Source organism: Colobus angolensis, unplaced genomic scaffold (genome assembly GCF_000951035.1).
Source record: "Colobus angolensis palliatus isolate OR3802 unplaced genomic scaffold, Cang.pa_1.0 Scaffold55, whole genome shotgun sequence".
NCBI lineage: Eukaryota > Metazoa > Chordata > Mammalia > Primates > Cercopithecidae > Colobus > Colobus angolensis.
The window spans coordinates 4,100,659-4,120,629 of NW_012119043.1; the positions used below are offsets into that span (position 1 = coordinate 4,100,659).

At 39.5% G+C, this 19,971-nt stretch overlaps 1 protein-coding gene across 11 annotated transcripts in view; it reads left to right on the plus strand.

Moving 5' to 3' along the window:
* RBFOX1 (RNA binding protein, fox-1 homolog (C. elegans) 1) overlaps positions 1–19,971 on the plus strand; it is a 1,723,406-nt gene that overhangs the window by 1,690,029 nt on the left and 13,406 nt on the right. For 5 of the 11 annotated variants that reach the window (XM_011961368.1, XM_011961360.1, XM_011961364.1 and 2 more), the window contains one exon: positions 13,396–13,448. The exons of the other annotated variants lie outside the window; for them this stretch is intronic. In XM_011961368.1, coding sequence (XP_011816758.1) covers positions 13,396–13,448 — 53 coding nt within the window. The remainder of the gene's footprint in view (positions 1–13,395; positions 13,449–19,971) is intronic. 11 annotated transcript variants of the gene reach the window in all.

Consider the following 19,971-nt stretch of genomic DNA (forward strand, 5'->3'; position numbering starts at 1 on the left):
GTGGGGGGTAAGATTCCCTGTTTGATCAACTGTGCCACAAATATTTGGGAAAATATGATGTGTACATAGCTTTGATGAAAATGTTATCTCCCCAGACAGACATTTGTCATGCTTGTCCTGCTTGCTAACACTCTAACATTTCCTAATGATCAGTGCATGCAAACGTCCCTCCACATCAGGGCAGAAAGTAGTTAGATGCAGACTGCCTAGAGACTAAAGCAATACAGAGTTTTTTCACTCAAATTTCATCACAATCCGATTACACTGATAGTTACCAGGGGCCATTGCTTCCACATAAAATATGCATTTCTTGTAAAGATACATGAAAGCTAAGAAGCTTTTGACATATAATTGTAGCAGCAGGCCACACAGGAATCTCTAAACTGAGCAAAAGACTGCAAGCAACGTAATTTTGTTTTAATGGATACCTCTTTGGTTTTTGAGACCTTAAAGTTTCACTGCTAATGTAGAGATAGAAATTGCTACTTGTGGGTGACAAAAATGACACATTGGCTCTCTTGTAATATGTATGAAATATATACCTACATTAATATAAATTTTATATAGCTCAACTTAAAAGAAATCCAAGTAAAATGCCATGTTATCTTGCTCTCTGCATACACACATGTACACACACACACACTCACTTGTGCCTTGGGGCCTCACAAGGGACTCCTAAGTGTATTCAGGTAAAGTTTAATGCAGAGAGACCAGGGCTTGTTAATTTCAAGTGGTCACAAACTACATGCTAGAAAAAACTTAAGTATGACATTTATAACCTATGAATAAAAGGTTGTTTCAGACAGATTTGTGTTTCTTAGAACCTAGTAAGGATAAGTAGGCATATTTTGGGGTTCATACAGGATTTAGTGTTATTTAAAAATTAAGAGACAGAGCTAGATACATACATACATCCATATGCGTACACCATACATAGATGGGTGGAAGGATGGGTAGATGGATAGATGGAGATAAAGCAATAGAGGTGGGTGGATGAATGGAAAGAGGGAAGGAAGGAAGGGACCATCTTTCTGCCCTCTAATATTTCATCATAAGCTAAATGCAGAAAATAGGACTAAATCCTTATGTAAAATCTTTAAGCTGAACTAAAAAAGTAAAAGGATTTGAGTTTATTTCCATTAGTGCAGGCTATTCCCTATTTTAGAACTTTTTGTTTCCTGGCCTCAGATTAAGTAAGGAGAGAAATGCTGTCATGAAAATAGACAAATAAGTACATTTACAATGATACTCCATTTTATTTGGAGTCGTTATCTGATGATATATGCTGAAATTTAAGGGATTGTCAGCATATAAAGTGTATGAGCATCCAGAATAGAAAATGTAATTTACCATTTAGGGGCTTATTTCTGTAGGAAGGTTAATTTTTTAAAGAGATGTTGTTTTATGGACATTGTTTTCACCTTTTTTGGGGGGGGGCCGTGGGTTGGAATACAGAAAGTTGAACCTGTGGATAGTTTGAAACCCTTAATGAAAGTAGACATACAGAGCAGACAAAGAGGTTATTTGCTTTGCTTTCCCCAGTCCTCTTATCTGAACCAACTTTGGTAAGGATTGAAAATATTTCTAGCTGAACAGCAGTAGCAGCCCTTGTTCTTATTCTTCATGATGTGTGGCAAGGAGAGATCTCAAGATCTTATTCTAGTGCCGTATTGAAAGCAGTATCTCCCAAGGCCAGTTCAAGGGCCTGGCAACCTCCTTTGATGGCATATTTACTGGTTTATCAAGACAGAAGAACACCGACCATGTAAATATGGTTGTCAACCCTCTTTTCTGGGAAATAGGCTGAATCCATTCTTCCTTCTCACTGCTGTTAAAATAGATTTTATTTATAAAATTAGAACAATAGCAAATGGTAGTTTTAGTTTTAGACATCCAATTTTGTTTTTCATGTTCTTACTTGGCAAAATAAACATTGGCAACCTTATGCTAGACTCCCTATCATTTTATTTACATTTGCAGTCTTCTTTGAGAAATCTGTTGGAAAAATATAGTGAGAGCATTGTAAAACATGGCCATGCCGGAGGTGGTATTCTCAGATCAACAAGGAACTGAGGGTGGAGTTCGTGGAGGTTCAGAAGGGATGGGAGAGTTTCCCATGCCATCTTCCTAGCTGGGATACAGACCCAGAGGCAGGGAGAAGCCACTTGAGTTTGAATCTAGGCTGTGGAATCAAGACATGGCAATAAGCTAAAGTCCTACCTCTGTGCCATTTTTGATGGCGCTTTGAAGAAGCTGTTCTTGGTTTTAGTTTCTTTTTAATGTTTTATTTGGAATGTAGCAGAAATGAGTCACTTAGGCCTTTATTTCTATCCTTCTGTGCCCCTGTGTCTAGAAAAGCATGTCCAGGTTTTAGTTAGAACTGCAGGTTGAGCATGTGTGCATCTATACATATCTACATGTATATACATACCTTTTATCTTGTTCATTTAAAGTTTACTTTCCTAACAGATCCATTATGTGTTGTTTTTGGGGGGTTTTGGTGATTCAGGCGCTCCTCAGGAAGAAAAAGTGAAAGCAATTGTCCTAGCCAGCTTTAGGCTAATAGAAACACACACTTATACCTGTGAGATTCCTATTACAAAGCACATATGCCACATAAGTTTCTTAATACTTGTGAGATATATATATATACACACACACACATATATACGTATATATATACGTATATATACACGTGTATATATATATATATACACACACACACACAGCTAAACAGCAGTAGCAGCCCTTGTTCTTATTCTTCGTGATGTGTGGCAAGGAGAGATCAAGATCTTATTCTAGTGCCGTATTGAGAGTAGTATCTCCCAGGGCCAGTTCAAGGCCTGGCAACCACCTTTGGCAAAATAAACCTTGGCAACTTTATGCTAGACTCCCTATCATATTTTAGTCTTATTTAAAAATTATTTAAGTGACAGAGATAGATACATACGTATATCCATGCGTACACATACATAGATGGGTGGAAGGATGGGTAGATGGATAGATGGACATAAATCGATACGTAGGTGGGTGGATGAATGGAAAGAGGGAAGGAAGCAAGGAAGGGACCATCTTTCTGCCCTATATATATATGTTTTTTATATATATATACATACACACATACAAGTATATATGAGACAGTTCATATATATACATACATATATAAAACATTGTTCCTCTTAGTGATTTTGATTGTATATTCTCCAAAAAATTAGGATAGCTAAGATAATTCTATTTTCTCCTGGTCTGTTCTGTAGACTGTCACTGATTTCATTTGGTAAGTATGGAGATGGCTCTGAAATAGTGAGGAAGGAAAGTTACATCTCAGCTTTTGATAGTAGAGTCACTATAGTTTTTTAAAATTGGGTTTATGGATGCTGAGCTCTTAGTACTGAGAAGTAATATGGCTGTAACTGATAGATACATTTCCTGAGTTTCTCTTAGTTTATAGAAATCGCACACACACACACACGTTCCTAGAAAAAGTGTTCCAGTTTCTCTCTCAAGAACTAATTGCCTTTTGTCTGTAATCTATAATGGCTTCATAACAACTGTTATGCACTATTGGATGAATATGTAATTGAATCAGTTTAAAAAAAGAACCAATCTTGTAATAGCCAACAGACTGGACCAACAAGGAGTTGGGGAGTGATAAAAGGAATTTCCAAGCCCAACAGAGCATAGCTGTCACAGCCACATGGGTAAACACTTTTGCCAGTGACAAGACAAGGTGTAACAACTCCTTTGGTCATGTCATGGCCTAATTACACACTTTTTAGGTTGCAGATCATTGACTTGATAGGCCACACACACACACACACACACAAATAAAGCCTATCTTTTCAGTAGCAGCATCAGGGTCCTTCAGCTGTGAAGGATTTTAGAGGCAGGTTGGGAAAGCCTAATGCCTTCTAGGTGTAGGTCTGTTGAGAATATACACGCAAAGCCCTGTGAATGAGCCTTTCTATTGCTAAAACGAACTTACATTCTAGAAGACAGTAATCCAGTAAAGCAGAAGATAGAATCTTAGCTCATGAAGAATTTGTGGACATAGCAATAAAAATTCAACCCCTCCACTTTGTTTTTTGTTTGGGTTTTTTTTGGTCTGTAGGTAGTATACTATGGATGGTCATATACTATCTTTCAAGATAAGATGAAATTTTTCACTAAGTGTCTAGTATTTCCTTTAAAGTTATCAAAGCAAGTTCTGACTCTGTACTTATCGCAAGTTGAAATTCTCTTCCAGAAGAATCGATTTTTATTTCAATGTGGCTTATTTCCACATTTGTGTGTAGTACATGCAGGTAAACAGTCACTGGACAGAAATGACTTATTTCTTCCTTGGTGTAAATCAGAATGCTTGGTTCCTCTGGAATTAGGCACTCCTCACAACTGCAATGAATTTCTTATTTAATTAACATACAAAACATTTAGAATAGGGGCCACCATCCAAATTTGAAGGGATGGGAGTCTGTGGGGCACAAACTAGGGAGAATATAAGGAGTAACTAGTCACTCTTCTTTTTTTCCAAGCTAATTCTTGCTGCATTATGATGTGTGACTGTTCAAACAGATTAACAGTTTTCTGAAAGCTGAAACATAATCAAAGCCAAATACTCTTCTCGTAATTATCCCAATCATTTAGATTGAAATGCTTTGGCATGAGATTATAGAAATAAGCCACACATCTGATAAGCTAAATCAGTGGTTCTCACGAGTCTGGGGAACCTGGAATTTAAAGAAAAAAAAAAAAAAACCTCATTGTTAGATGCTTCTAGCATCCTCTCAATTCTTGTCTTTCATGGTTTCAATTTTGTAATTTAAAATTTTAGAATGTATTAAGAGATGAAGAACTTGTTTTTTCCACCAGTTCTGCTTTGTTCGAGTGTTTGTGGGTGACTACTACCAAACAGAATATGAGCTCAGAAAATGGGGGAGTGGAAGTACCTTAATAATCCTTCCTGGACAATACCAGCTTCCTTGCTTTTTCAGAATGATCGTTTCCCCCGCTATTTTTGTTTTCTTCCATTTCTGTCTCCCAAACTTAGAAAATGAACAAATGGGGGAAAAGGGGGATTAACTTGTGCTGTTTTGAAATTTCAAGATTTGAGCGGATCATCTAAAAAGCCCGCAGAGCCTTGCCTTGTAATGTCTAGTTTTCACCCCAACACCATGGGCCTCACCAGGAGCCTTTGAGAATGTAGAATCCCAAACCCCACCCCAGCCCTGCTGAACCAGAACCTGCACTTTCAAGATTCCAGAATGACTGGTGTGAAGTTTGAGAAGCCCCGCTTTAGAGCACAAGCCTCTATTCTACCCCGATATGCCATAAATAATGTTGACACAGGGTTGTCCCGTCACAAACCTTGCAAGAGATAAGATGTATCTTTGTAAATTATTGATTTATTGCCATTGCCTCTCTACTCTCTGTTCTTCAATGAGAAAGGGCTATCAACAGTTGAGCATCCCTCAATGTCAATTCCATTGTGACTTCTTCCCCCTTCTCCTGTCCCAAGGCCACAATTAATTCTCTACCCCAAAAGATTCATGGACAGAAACAGTTATTGATGCTAACATCATGCCATTAATTGCATAGATTTCACACTAATATAAAGAACTACCTGAAAAAGTTCCATCCGATTTAACTTTACTGACCCTCAGTTTTTTTCCTATGCTAAGTGGAAAGCATGGTACTAATTAGAATCAGAAACAGATGAAGAAGGTGAACATTACAAACTGAAAGAGGTGGTGCAAATGTTATCAATAACTCGGTTTCAGATTGACATTTTGGAATGTATGCTAGTATTTGCAGTGAATATATAGAGGCAGTAGCAGGTACATTAAATGCATTTAAAAGTGCAAGGTTATTTTTAGTCTAGACAATATCTAAGACACATTGTAACACTAACCCTCTGGGAGCTTGTGCCTTCCTTGGCATCCCAGGACTTGTAGGCAACTGTGTCAAGATTTGAAACAGGATCTTTTATTCTCATTGGACCTACTCTGATATAGACATGCACTAGCAAATCATTGCTGTTGATAAGCAGAATATGATTACAGATTGAGATTTACACCTGGGTCCTGAATCTCTGAGTCTACTTACTACGTGAGATAATTTGGGCAGGCTAACATTGAGCTAGTTGACACTCAACTGCCTCATCTATAAAGTGGGATTAATGGATAACCATTGCTTCTTTGGGTGGTTGTGAGAATTGCTGTCATGAACAGAAAGCCCCTCTAAGAGATCCCGACGCTTAGTACTCCGGATATTAGCAGCAGCATCACTAAACTGTGGGAGTACGGTGTTGTTTTTGAGTGGGGGGGGGGGGGGGGGAGGAGTTTCCTGTGGAAACAGGTTTTATGAGTTAGAATCATTTTTTACTAAATACATTTGTTTTTGGTTGTTTTAAAATCTTGACCTCCACCCTAGAAATATAAAAATAGGTTGGGGAATAGAAATTGGGAACCACAAGATCAAATATCCTATCCTTCTTGTTCACCCTGTGCCTTGGGTATTTATTATCTTTTCTGCTCATGGATCAACTTAGGCCACCACACGTGCCTTAGCTTTGTAGGAGACATGCCCAATCTCCCAGGATAAACCCAGCCTTCCAACTATCACTGCTTTGGATTTTTGTAAAACCAATTGCCTGCTCTCCTCTTTGGGTGGAGAGAGAAATAGACTGTCCTTTATGAGTCTACACAGCCAAAAAAAAAAAAAAAAAAGCCAATTTTTCTACCAATAAGATGACTTCTACCAATAAGATGTTTCTCATTCAACCTGCACAAAAGATCCAGGAAGGGCATGTACTATTTTTATATCTCTTTTTCCAAATGAAGACACTGAGGCCCAGAAAGGTGAAGTGAATTTTCTAGTGGAATACAGCTTGTATGCAACAAGGCATGGTTTCCAGATTCACGGTTGGTTCTTTCACCTGAGCCTAGACACGAAGTCCAGTGGGAACGGGGGAGAATGTTACATGTTGGAGGAACTAAAATGACAGAAGGGAACTGTTCAACGTCTCCAGGTAATGGAGATGCAGTTGGGTTTGAATATTTAAAACTCAGGCTTTTTTTGGTAGAATAGCCAAACCTGGGAGAGATTCACTGACCTTATCTTTTCTGTTTAAGCTTCTTTATGTATATCATGTTAGCAACAGGAACTGTGTCTAAATGAAATGTTTTTAAGTGTATTTTCATGTGTTCCCCCTTTTCAAAATGGGATAGGTGTAGAACCTTTGAGAGCTTTCTATAGTCAATCTGTTTGGTTACTTGTCTGTGTATACCCTGTCTCATTCTACAGTTTGCACACTGTATTGAAGTAACCATGACATAATACTAAAATGTGAATAAAAGTGATAGGGCAGGTAAAAAATAGGAATCTGAACGGGATTTGTACCATTCTGGAGTAGAGTGTTAGTATTGTATGTGGGCCAAGGAGGTAAGATACTGATTGCCAGCAACCTCCCTTTGAAGGTGATAAAACTGAAATATAAATTAGATTATGAGCTTCCATACAGGCAAGTCCAAGATACTCCAGTGATTTAAAGGCTATGAGCATAGCATCAGACCCCTTAGACTTAGCTCAGTGCCTGATATGTAACAAGCCCCTCATTTGCAATCTGAGGGTTGAATGATGTGAGTCAAGTATTGGGTAAGGTCGGCAATATGAATTTTAATAGGTGCATCATATCTGCATATTATGTTTAATATTCAGAAAACACTCATGGCTGAGTTCCATATGGCACATCTAGCAACTTTAAGATGAACAACAAGAATAAACTGATTGTGAATTTCTACCTTAATTTTACATGAAAAAAAAGCATCCTGATAAGCATGATTATAAAACAATTACTACAATTATTAGAATATATAATTAGCAATTAAAATCTTAAGTATAAAATGTTAAGAATCAACACTAGTGCAATTTACTTTAAACCCAAAAGACAACTGTTTCCTGCAGAGGCAAGATACATATGTTCACAGAGGTATTCATACAGTGAGATATGAGTTCTCCAGGGGTTTTTCAGGCATATTTGTGCATGGGAACCACTCTCAAAACATGGTGAACCTACATGTCTGGGGTACAGGCCTGGTCATTGGTATTTTATTAAAAAAAAAAAACAATCCTAGCTGAATATTTGTTAAAAAACAAAGTATTGGCTGAGCAGTCAGGGTTGAGAACCTCTGCCTTGTAAACAACAGATATCCCAATACCTAGAGGTAGAATTGGACTTTGTCCCACTACTATCTTGGGGCATCTTGGCTGCCATCTACCAGGCCAGAAAACCAACTTCTCAGCTGTAGGGATTGCCTAGCAGACATCCTTGGAAAGTTTAAGTGTGTGAGTGTATAAGTGTGTGAGAGTGTGTGTGTGTGTGAGTGTGCGAGAGAGAGATTCAAAATTCATAGCATTGGATACAAGAAGAATCTTGCTGTAAGTGATACCGATCCTGAGATCTATGTAACAATAACAATGTAACAGAATTAAGAAGCCAAAGAATGGGAAGTAACCAGAATCTTTACCAATAAAATTTAAACCAGCATTATTTGATACGGGGAATGTTTGCCTCCTACCTGCCTGCACTCCAAGTTTACTCTGACTTGGTATCTAGCCTCTCGTGTCCCCTCCACCAACAAGGGCTGGCTACTATTTTAATTTGACTCTAAGAATTAGCCATGGGTAATTTTTCAGAAGGCAAACTGCCAAGAGATGAGATTTAGCCTAAGGAATAAAAGTGGGCTATGAGGGCGATACGTGGCAATCCACAAGACTAATTTAAATGTACCACCAGCTGAGGCAGATCGAGTGTAGACGGTCTATAAACAAATCTTAAACGGTTAGTCAACCTAGTGACATAAGAGTGGCAAGAGAAACACCATGGTGTATGCCATTTCATAATCAAGTTGTTGTTAAAGCAGAATATTTTTAATTCTCTCAATTATACTCAAAGAGGAATTCAAATATTTTATTTCTCAGAGGAACTGAAGATTCAGAATATTAATTTACTTCAGAGACACCACACCCCAGTGCTGATTCAATACCCTCTACGTAAATGTTCCCAAGAACTTTAGATAGTAAAAGCTTGGGTCTTGAGCCAAGCCAACTGTGTTCAGTTTTCACCTCTACCACTTAACAGCTGCTCACATTATGTAACTTTTCCATGCCTCAGTTTCGTCATCTACAAGAGAAGGATAAAAAGAGGGATTATAAGAAAAATGTAATGAACACATAGGTATGACACTTGGCAACTTGCAGTCATAAGTGCCTCATCAGTGTTGTATAGATTTTGCAGCCAGCATTCCCATGAGCCAGGACAAACATAGTCTTTTCCCTTAAACTCAATTTAGCCATTTCATCATTTTTCATACATTAGTAATCCTTCCTCTTCTCCACCCCCAACCAAGCCTTCCCAATTCAAAACAATCGTCCTGGGACAGGTGAGCTTTGAAATGAAAATGGGAATGAACTTGCCGGGTTTCTCAGCAAGCTTGCCCAAACTTCAAGGTAAGAAGTAGCAGGAGGCGTGATTCCCTCACAGGAGCACCTGCTACCTAGAGCACAGTGAGAATGGGTGCCCTGTGGAGCTAATCAATATGCAGGCCTGGGTTCTAATCAATATGCAGGCCTGGGTTCTTATTAAGAATATAGATTACCAGACCTCTCTCCTGAAATTGATTCAGGTGGTCAGGATTGAAACCCAGGAATCTATACATAGAATGAGCATTCTAGGCAATTCTTATCTTCAGGGAAGTTTGAGAAACTTTGGAGTAGGAGAGGTAGAATATAGAAAGTATTGGGTGACATAATGGGTGAAGACAAAATTAGGGGCTGAACTCTAAGTGGAAAAACTCAAGAAAGATGATCTTGAGTAAATCCATAAGAAATGATCCAGTAAGAGGAAGAGATAAGGAAGGACTCAAATACCAAGAGTATGACATGGCCACTGTAGAGCAGTTTCTCTTTCAGGATGAGGTTTAAAGTCAATTCTCTTAGAAGGCATCTAGAAACTGGAAGTACCCTTTCTTGGACACTATCAGGTTTCAATGGTGGCATTGTCCAAAACCTAAGTAGCTAGGTTGCCCTAGAGGCAAGCATAATGGTCAAATAGAAGTTGCAAAAATAGAAACCAAAGTTTGAAGAAATTCAGTGATTCAACTCCCTTGAATCCACTTGAGTCTCTTGAATCCCTCTGCCTTGGCGTCATAGCAGTGCTTCTCAGCTGTGGCCATCTATTAGAGTCACCTGCAGAGCATCTTCTGAACTACTTTTCAGACCGTACCCCAGATCAATTAAAGCAGAACCCTCAGGAGTGGGCCCTATCACTGGCACTCTTACCATTCAGCTCCACAAGTGGTTTTCAAGAATATTAGCCTATTAGAATCACTTGGAAGTATTTAAAAACTGCTGATGCCCGAGACCTAGTTTCAGAGGTTACCATCTAACTGGTCTTAAGTGTAGCTTGGTAACGAGAAACGTTTAGAAGTGCACCTGTTATTTACAATGTGCAGCCAGGGTTGAGAATGACTCAGTCACACTTGTTTTTTAAAATCAACAACTAAAGAACAGACCAGTTTGTGGAAAATCAGGTGCATTTTGAAGTTTAAATCCATGGGTTTGTGTTGAGAAAACAGCACACTAGGGTTTGCATAAGGAGACAGACCCTGGTACCCACCTCCTTTCTTCCCTGAGAGGTAGCCCACTGTTCAGAATATAGCTGCATTGTTCTGAACTTTTAATTTTTCCTTAAGTTGTTTGGATATAGCAGGGACATTTGTCTCTGTGATCATGTGTGTCTCTGGTCATTTGGGGCAAGTGGCTTGAGAGGGTCATAGATGATCCATTTATGGGCCCTCTAAGTCAATAATTTCTTAATGTTCAAGGTGAAACAGCTGTACATAAAACGGCATAACATGGCGGATATAAACACCAACATGCAATCTCCTGTTAGAACTCTACCCGAATTTTTCTGTTGTCCTGACAATGTAAGCCACCCCAAGCCAATCTCTGATTTTACAGACATTTCCTGTTAATTGCACTTGTCAATTGATGAAAGCATAGTTCAGGGGAAGTAGTGATCACAGAGATTGAATTCATGGAATTAACGAACTCTATAGAAAGGTACTTTTCTGACACCTTATGGTGACCTTTGTGGGATGTAATGGGATTACGTGGATTAAAAAATAAAGTAATACAGAATGGATATATCAAAAAAAATACTTAACTGGTAGCCATTAACTCCTTTTGGCATTGCTGCAGAGTCCATGGCATGTTCTTTTAAATGTCACTATTATTGAAAACTCTGCCTTGAAATAGATGTGAATTCATAGTCGAAAGTAATCTAAGCCAACTCTTTTGAAGAGGTCAAGTTGTCAAAGGGAGTAGTCCCTTTAGTTCTGAAACTTAGGGATCAAAAAGACCATGGGTAAAACAATAAAAATCAATACACGTAGGTTTTCAAAAAATTGGGGGAGAGAAAGAACGAAGGGAAAATGAAAGGAGGGAAAGAACGGAGGGAAAGAAGAAAATGAAAAAGGAAAGAGAAAAGGAAGGAAAGAGTAGAAGAGGAAGAAAGGAGGAAGGAAAAAGTGTAGCTTAAGTGCATAGTGTCAAAAAGGGTATTTTCAAGGACACAATCTTACAGTAACTTCTGAAACAATTTAAACAACCAAGCCTAGTTTCTTACAGGGCTGTTTCTAATCATACTCGCAGGTTGCATTTTACAAGTTCCCTGTTTGTTCAGTCACAATTTTGCATCTGTTTTGTCTCCAAGTGGCTTTCCTCCTGTCTAGCACACTGGACAGTTCCTTAGGGAAAATTGCAGAAAGGGAACACAAGCTAGCAATCTCATCCAGGATTAGGGAATAGAAATTGGGTAGAGCTGCCCCAGCCTCCTGCCACAGATATGTGAATGCCTAGTACGAAGACCTTGCCTCTGTAGATAAACCAGGTCGCCATTCTTGTTTATGGTAGCATTCTTCTTGTGAGCATTCTGTAAATAGAGGTTATTCTAAGTACTATGTTTTGTGCACCCCAGAATATCGTACCTGTAGTTAGGAATTCCCGTGTTATTGCCCCTTGTATAAGCCAAAGGTGAGTAAGTCAAATATTCAACCAAAATATCTCCTTTGTTTTCAGGGATATTAAATTTTATTGCTCCTCAAAACATAGGGAATCTAGGGCCAGATATTCACAGGGTTCAAAAAGCCTAACAGATAGTCCAAAATCTTATGATGTTAACTTTTATTGTCTTAAGCGATAAACTTAGTTGTGACTTGCTATGTAGAAGTACTAAAAATACTATTCTCAAAGCATATATAATTTGTTTATGTTTTATTGGTATAGAAATGATTGGAATTTAACTGAATGTGAAATTCTAGGGAACATTCAAATGGCAGCTCTATATTCCACGGTGTACCTTTTGCAACAGTAAAACTTTCTTAAGATGTTTTAAGAAATGTTCAATCACTAGATACCTTTTGAAGCACTGAAACATTTGAACAAAAGCAATCTCACTAAGAAAAAAAAATGCATTTATCTTGGTTCTTGATGATCCATAGGCATGGTAAAAATGTAACCAATGAAAACCCAGAGCTCCTGTACTGCTGCTGTTGAGACATTTAAGAACCTAGCCAACCTCATTGTGCCATTTTTATAATTTGCCTGACACAGACGATCTTATTTCTAGAGGAATAAGTAGTACCCCTGAATTAGAACACATTACATTGTGGAAATGTCACAGTTGGAAACATCTTAAGATAGTTTTATCATCTTTCTGGGATTTACTAAAAGTAAAACAGCATTTTCTATTTTCGTTCTTTTTAATACTGCATCATTAAAAATAATTTGGACAGATAGAGTTTATTTCAATTGATGAGTTAGCTTTATGTAGCAAGCCTGGTTTGATGAGGAAATTATTACCCATAACACATCACCATATAAAATTGTCTTCTGAAATGACAGCACTTTCTTAAATTTTTTTTATATAAGTCTGAAATTTTATAATTTTTTTTAGCTAGCTGTAGTATACTCTATTTCCTAATCAGTAGTCTCATTTTAAGAAGTCATCTCTTTAGCATAAAAATGCATATAAGCACAGTTTGAAATGCTTTAGCCTTAGAAACATACCCTGGCATGTTTTGGTAACACATAGTATTAATATTTGGTGCAACAGCTTGTATATGGTCCATATTCTGACATTACCATGACTTCAAGAGGTCCCTGCATGCTTATTTCATGATCTTTCTAAACTGAGGTACATCAGCACATTTCCTCGCAACATCCATTCACAAGAAGCACCCTTCCCTCCCCCTCATCTGCACACATCAAACCAATTGGCAGAGAGCACATTTCCCCCTGAGCGAGCAGTATTGTGAATTTTATCTTCTCTTCCAGAAATCAGTTCGTCTTCGTTGCAGCAGATGAAATTTCTTGTAACACCTCTGCAGGTAACAAACATTGCTACTTCTTGATGCATCCATCCAAGTCTCAGTATCCTTTTTTTCTTTCCTTCTTCACATGCTGCAGTTGGTCACTCTAGAAAGTTTAAAAAAAAAAAAAAAAAGTCCTTGTATCTTTGGAGTACAGCTGAAGCCTTGAGGCTCTGCCATGTAAGACATTAGGCATTTTGCTAACTTTCATGTTTTATTTCTGGTTTTAATAATACATGGTCTAGAAAAGTAAGACTATGTCAAATGAATCCACAAGAAAATCTAACAGTATGATCAGTGCTCTTATTGTGAAATACGGAACAGGGAGATTAGGTACACAGACCTATGACTTCTATGTTTTTTGACGTATTATGTCTGGGTTAATAGAGATTGATGTGTAAATTATTTGGGATCTTTATGGAATATTAGAGGCTGTAAAAGACTGAATCTATAAAGCTAGAGGCATTCGAGAATATCATTATCTCTGTCTTATAAGAAGGGGATCTTCATTCTATTAGCCAAAGATCCTCTATTTCCTTTCTTGTAAAACATCTCTCAAGTAGCAGAACTTAGACCAAGTCTCTTGGTTTTGAAACCAGGACATTGGCAAATGGAAATTGCATAGCTGCATGATATGTCTGTCAAAATAACACCTGTCTTTTTTTCTTTGATGTGGTTCAGAACAGTTAAATTTGTGCTTTCATTAGTATGGAATTAATTAAATGCCAAGATAGGTGAGTGCCTTAACACTAGATTTATTTTTCCTTTTGTTTTTGTTTAAGCCTAACCTATGACCAAAACAATCACTAGGAAGTCTTGCCAATGTGGTGCTTTCAGCCTGCCAGAGAGGACGTTACAACTTATCACTACATAACTGAGCATCCCATGACCTTCAGACACATACATTAAACTGAATCTTACAAATAAACACTCATCTGTTACCTCTTATCAATGGTGCACTAAAGAAAGGCTTATGTACCAATGTTTCACTCCCTGTTTACCGCCTTTGGTGAGAATAAATGAAAGGAAGCACAGAGAGCTAGAAACATGCACCCAACCATCTCTGTTCTCTAAAAGGCAGGGTCAGTTTTATTGATATGGTCAGCCTCAGCCTTTGTAACGAGTTTAAAGTCTTACCCGGTGAGTTCAAGAGGTATGCATGATGCATGCTGACATTTTAAAGCAATGGTATACTCTTTCTATAAAACCCCTTTGATTATGGGTCCTGCTATTTCCCTCTTAACCCCCAGAATTCACGTCTCTGCTTCTCACTGAGAGAGGTGGTGACATCCTTAACACTTGACTAATGCCCAATGCTAGATGCAATGGTTAACTGAATTGCTGGGAGTGGCAGGGGAATGTTCCCGCAATACAACAGTTGTTTAACATTTTCAGAGCCTTAGTGGAATGGAGCATGCAACGAAAAGGGAGACTGCTTGGAATGGGAGGTATGGGTGGGGAATAATGTTAATTTAAAATGTACATAGGTATGTGTAGATGCCTCAAGTGCACTAGAGCTTTTGCCTTCTGGTAACCCCTGTGCATGTTCCACGTTCCAGTATGTTAGGTTATATTTGGACATCTTAGATCAAACACAAAAAAGATACTGATTTTGCCCTGTGACTTAAACCCTGCCTTGTAAGCAAGTGATCCACACACAGTATCTCTAAAAAAGGCAACAGAAAATGAAAGTTTGCATGAGTATGGTGTTTCCATCTACCTAATCTAGATGGCTGCTCACTCAATTCTTAATGAATTGCGATTGATCACATTTCAGATTGAGAGAGATATCCTTGTTCCTTTCATAGCCATTTTTAATAATATGTTGTATGCTTCGTAACGTTCCATTTGAACTCTGAATTTTGAATGAAGCATGAAAAAGGAGACACCCCTATCAATCAAATGTCAGATTATCTCCCAGCAAGTTCACTCTCCTCCTAGAGTGAAAATGAAAAATCAAAACTGCTCAGTCAACAAAGATTGTAACTTGTGCTTTCAGTGAAAGCCTTCTAGGGCATCTCCTACAAGCTGGAAAAACCTGCTTGGGAGGCTGAGCTGGGTGGATCATGAGGGTCAGGAGTTCAAGACCAGCCTGGCCAACACAGTGAAACCGCATCTCTACTAAAAATACAAAAATTAGCCGGGTGTGGTGGGGTGTGCCTATAATCCCAGGTGCTCAGGAGGCTGAGGCAGAGAACTGCTTGAACCGGGGAGGCAGAGGTTGCAGTGAAAAGAGATCGTGCTACTGCACTCCAGCCTGGGCGACAGAGCAAGCCTGTCTAAAAAAGAAATAAAATTAAAAAAGAAAAACTGCTGTGCCCATTACCCACATTCTAAACAGCACTACTGTAAATGAGGTCTCACCTCCTTATAAAAACATTTACTAGAGCAGGTTTATTGAATCCTGCTATTTACTGGGTATCAGTTTGACAAAAGGCAAGTTCTCTCTTTTTAAATGGAGAAAAAAAATCAACATGCTTAACATTTCAGTGCGGGGCTTGATGGATGTTGTAACTGAAATTCGTATAAAGAGATGTTATTGTCACATTGATACCCGTGGTGGATGGGTTAAGCACAGGCAGTTGTCTGGGGCTTAGGGTGGAGATCATGAGATGAAAATCATTAAGGAGTAGAACAGCAGCATTTCAGGAGTTTTTTTTCTTCCAGTTTCCCAAATAGTGATACCTTTCTACATGGGTTTTTTGTTGAGTGCGCCAACATGTCTGGTCTGCTTTTTGTAGCCACGTAGAATAGGCATTTTTCATTAACATTTGTGATCTATGAGACTATCATCTTTACAAGGATATTTTCTTACCCAGGGGTTTCAACAATGGTATTTGTTGTTTTGTTTTGGTTGATCCGAAAGAACGTGTGCTCTTTTGGGTATCACTTGGGACTAGGCTTTTAACAGGGCAGGACACCTCCTAATGCATCCAGCTTGCACACTTGCGTAGTTTCTCACTCAGTAATGTCAAGAACTTTTGATGAGTTGGATTCTGCCAGAGATGGCAAAAAGGGGGAAAATGATTTTCCCTTCTTAGACAGGCAGTCTCCCTCTGTGATTCATTAGTACTTTTCCAGGGTGGGCTAGTGAATGTAGTAGTTGTTGAAGAAGGATCTGGTATGAGAACACAGGCTGAAAAACAGGTTACTTGTTTTGATCAGTGACTAGAAATTCATTTTAGTTGATTCATGTCTTGAGTCCTTGCTGGGTGTCAGGAACTGTTCTAAGCCCTGGGGACATAGCATTAAGTGAGTCAGAAGCCCTCATCCAAAGACCTTCATTGTATTGGAGAACAGATCCCAAACCATGTATATGAATAAGCAGATAATATACATGCATAGTAAGCTGTGAACTTACTATAATGAATCAAAAAGCAGGGGAAGAGATGGAAAGTAAGGTGCAATGCTATTTTAGACTCAGTGATCAGAGAAGGCCTATCTGAGGGGGTAACATTTGAGCAGGGATCTAAATAAAGCGAAGGTGTGACCAATGAAACATAGCAGGTGCAAAGACCCTGTGGTTGAGGCATACTTGAGGTGTCCAGGAGTAAGACATTCAGTATGACCCATGGATGAGTACAGGTGAGTGTTTTATAGATAACATCTACGAGGTAGCCAGGGGTCAGAGCAAGTTAGGACTTGGAGGCCACAGAAAATTTTTGGGATTTTAAGTGATATGGAGGCACTGCAGGGAGGGTTGTAATCTGACTTTAAAGATCAGATAGACTGCTTTGTGGAGACCACAAACTGCCAAAGAACAGAAGAAACAGCACTGAGAGGGGATGGGGGAGGCCCTTACAGCTGTCCAGAGAGGGGTGACAATGGCTTGGGTTAGTGGGGTGGCTGTGGGTGGGAAGTGGTCATCTTTAAGCTGTGTTTTGATGGGAGAACAAACAGGACATGCTGGCAGATTAAAAGTGTACAAGGTCGAGTCTGTTCAATGTCCACTCCCCCACTCTTGTTGTAAAGGTCTATCAGTTAACTCCATGGAGCACCAATGCTTTAATCCCTGAGGAAAGCAAACCCTTTATCCCTGCAGTAATAGTCCCTTGTAGGGGCTTTGCTGAATTCTTCAGGGGGTAATCATAACTTACCATCATTTATTGAGCAAATTATGTGTGCTAGTATGATATACATATGTGCATGGATATATATAGTGCATGTATATGTATGTACACATATACATGCATGTATAGTTTATCACGGCAGCTCAGTGAGGTGTTATGCCCATTTTGGAAAGTGAAAAAAAACATACTCAGGTTCAGAAACATTTCGTAGCTTGCCCACAGTGACACAGGAGTTCATCTGATACCAAAACCCTTCCCCGCTGGGTCACACTATGTCCACACACTCCTTTTTCTTTGCCCTTGGAACTCTGACCTTCTCATTCCAGATGGAATTCCACCTTCCCCAGTATGCTAGTCTTGCTCTTACAAAACTAGTATTTATGAGTTGGATGACAAAGTTGTTACTATAAGGGAGAGACCAAAGGGCACCGAATGGTTCTCTAGTGGTTGTTCTACTGGAAGTTTATTTAACTTGGCTTGTCCCCTTCAGGCAGCAGGCGTATGTTTAGTTCTGTGTGCCGGGAGTACTGGTGTAGTTGTGGGGATAGAGGTAGCAGATGTCAGCTCAGGAAGCGTGTTGTGTATTAAGGGAAGACAGTTCAACAGACCAAGTGTGTTCTAGGTTAATTCACCGGACGTCTTTTTGCTGCAAGTTAGTGGCTGAACATCAATTAATATTCTAGTTCTTGAAAACCACCAGACAGGTTGAAATAGTTGTTTTAGACATAGAGTCCAAGTGGAAAGCTCCCAGCTATCCCCTGCCCAAATGCCCAAAGGGCGTGTGAGGGAGTGTGTGTGTGTGTGTGTATGTATGTATGTATAAAGGGGGTAGGTCGAAGCTGGGACTCGCTAGCAGGAAGATATACCCCCTCCACCATGCCAGGACCCACCACGCATTCCCTTAGCAAATCTGGGGACACATTTCCATCTCAGTTCCTGATGAGTATGGGACACAACCATGTGGGGTTAAGGGTAGGGGTCTGCAAAAAAGCCTTGACCAAGTGAACACATCTGCAACGGCTGCTGGAACTGTCCTCTGTGGGACAGGTTGTTACCCAGGTTACCAATTAGAAGCAACTTCAGGGGTACCAGGAGGTGTCACCAGACCCTTTCATTCTTCTATCCCCACTTCTCAACCTTTACACGCTGGCAGCTGCATTGAAACTTTAGGTAATATTTAATATTTAGAAGAAGTTTCCAAATGGGTCATTCCTCTAATTGATCCTTCAGCAAGTCTCATCTAATAGTCTCTCCTGCATTTCAGTGATTTGATTATTCAGCAAAGTTATCATGCAGTAAATTGATTTGTGGCTAATTGGTCCTTTTCCAATCAAGTGTGATATGTATTATAATAAGGAAAGTACAGGGAGCTAAGGGGGCGTATTAGCAAAGGAACTTAGGAAAAATACTCCCATTTATTGAGAACCTTCTGTATGTGAGGCATCGTCTCAGGCTTGCAGCATGCAAAAACAATACCCTATAAAAATAAAGTGTGTTTCATCAATTTATGAAAATTAAAGGTGTCTAGATAGTCCGAATTAACCTAAGTGGGAAAGTGCTGAATCCATGCAGAATTTTTAAAAATCGAACAGTGGTTATCAAATTCTAGAGGAATGCATGCAAGTCACCTGGAGAACTTGTTACAAAAGCAGAGCCTGTTTTGTCTTCTTCCCCTGCTCCTGAGATTCTGATTCATAGGTCTGGAGAGGGAGCCTGGAAATCTGCATTCTAACAAGTTACCCCCCAGATAATTGTAATAGAAAAGACCTCACACCTTGGGAAAAACTAACTGATCAGGAACCTTTTGGAGATGGAGTCTTGCATTGTCACCCAGGCTGGAGTGCAGTGGTATGATCTTGTGTCACTGCAAGCTCTGCCTCCTGGGTTCACGCCACTCTCCTGCCTCAGCCTCCCGAGTAGCTGGGACTACAGGTGCCCGCCACCATGCCTGGCTAATTTTTTTGTATTTTTGGTAGAGACGGGGTTTCTCCATGTTAGCCAGGATGGTCTTGATCTCCTGACCTCGTAATCCGCCTGCCTTGGCCTCCCAAAGTGCTGGAATTACAGGTGTGAGCCACCGCGGCCGGCAAAACCTTTTGTTTTTGAGATAGGGTCTCTGTCATCCAGGCTGGAGAGTTCAATGTAATAGCCTGATCTTAGCTTACTGTAGCCGGGACCTCCTGGGATCAAGCAAGGAATATCTCCAACTTTACCCTAATAGCTGGGACTACAGGCATGTGCTACCACACCCAGCAATATCTTAGTTTTTTGAAGAAATGTGGTCTTGCTGTATTACCCAGGCTGATATCAAAGTCCTAGCCTCAAGCCATCCTGCCCCCATTTGGGCTTCCCAAGTCCTGGAAGGACAGGCACAGGCCCAACCACACCCAGCCAAAGTTTTTTGTTTCAATGGTAAACAACACACAATAGGACTTGATAAAGTTGTGTTCTCCCGTGTGGCTGTGGAGTCC